The sequence below is a fragment of the Calidris pugnax genome, unplaced genomic scaffold, assembly GCF_001431845.1.
Source record: "Calidris pugnax isolate Ruff unplaced genomic scaffold, ASM143184v1 scaffold3285, whole genome shotgun sequence".
Lineage (NCBI taxonomy): Eukaryota > Metazoa > Chordata > Aves > Charadriiformes > Scolopacidae > Calidris > Calidris pugnax.
Genome location: NW_015093082.1, coordinates 1 through 1,282, shown reverse-complemented (window position 1 = coordinate 1,282; position 1,282 = coordinate 1). Strand labels below are relative to the sequence as shown.

The 1,282-nt window shown below is 54.0% G+C and overlaps 1 protein-coding gene across 1 annotated transcript; it reads right to left on the bottom strand.

The window, feature by feature from the left end:
• Nucleotides 1–210: 210 nt before the first annotated feature.
• LOC106900650 (U5 small nuclear ribonucleoprotein 200 kDa helicase-like) lies at nt 211–951 on the bottom strand (the record flags this gene model as incomplete). The annotated part of the gene is made up of 2 exons (XM_014962781.1): nt 211–553; nt 781–951. Coding segments are annotated over 2 exons (514 nt in total), but the record flags the coding sequence as incomplete, so codon positions are not given.
• Nucleotides 952–1,282: the final 331 nt, after the last annotated feature.

The window sequence follows — 1,282 nt, the reverse complement described above, 5'->3', positions numbered from 1 at the left end:
AAACCAAAAATTAGGAGATTGAGATGAGAGAGAGGGAATTTTTCCCCCTGAGGGTGGTGAGAGCCTGGCCCAGGTTGCCCAGAGAAGCTGCCCCATCCCAACCCAAACAATTCTGTTTCTATGTTCTTCTTGCAAGTAGGACAAGGCAGGAGCCCTGGCACACGTTTTGAGGCTGGATTTAACTCCTCTTAGCCCTGAATAGGCATTTACCAGCACGTCTAAGAGCAAATAAACGTGTGTTGAGAGTTGGGTGAAGGCCCAGTGAGACCCTGGCACCGTGCCACAGATAGATACTCAACTGACCATACTCAACCCCACCCTTTAGATGGCAAAGATCTCTCCCAGCTTTTCCCCAGTACCTGTTATCAAAATAGAACAAGCCTTTGGCCGGGTCCACTCTCAGGAAGGTAGCCACGTCCTCGTAGTTGGGGAGGGTGGCGCTCAACCCAACCAGCCTCACGTCCTCCTGAGTCATCTCGATGTTGCGGATGGCTCTGGCTACCAAAGACTCCAAGACGGGCCCTCGGTCGTCGTGCAGGAGGTGGATCTCATCCTGAAGAGAAGAAACAAAACCAGAGTTATCCCCGTTCCAAATTGCCTCAATTTACCCATTTTTGGTTTAGTCTCTCAGCAAACCTGCTTGGGTGGACTGAGCTCATCCCACAGCTCAAAGTTTCTCCACAACCAACCACCAGAGACATCTCCAACCGCTCACCCACAGCTAGAAAATGTGACCCCAGAGGACACAGTGCCTGGTCGTTGCCTCCCACAGCAGCTCACCAGTATGACCAGTCGCACCAGCTGGGTGTAGGTGCGTTCTCCTCCCTTGCGGGTGATGATGTCCCACTTCTCCGGGGTGCAGACGATGATCTGGGTGGCACTGATCTCCTCCTTGCACAGCTGGTGATCCCCCGTCAGCTCCGCCACGTTGATGCCGTAGGTGGCCAAGCGCTAGGAGGAAAAACCCACTGGAGGGGTTAAACTGGGTAAACTGGATAAAAGCATCTCTTTCCCCGGGGGCTGCATGAGGGCAGAGCAGGCCTGAGACGCTCACGGACAGTTTCATACTCCTCCCATCACAGCACTGGGAGAAATGGGGTGGATTTCATAAAAATTCCATGAGGGCAAGTGTAGGGTCCTGCTCCTGGGGAGGAATAACCCCCCACACCAGTACAGGTTGGGGGTGACCTACTGGAAAGCAGCTCTGCAGAGAGGGACCTGGGAGTCCTGGGGGACAATGACTTGCCCATGGGTCAGAAATGGGACCTTGTGGCCAAGAAGG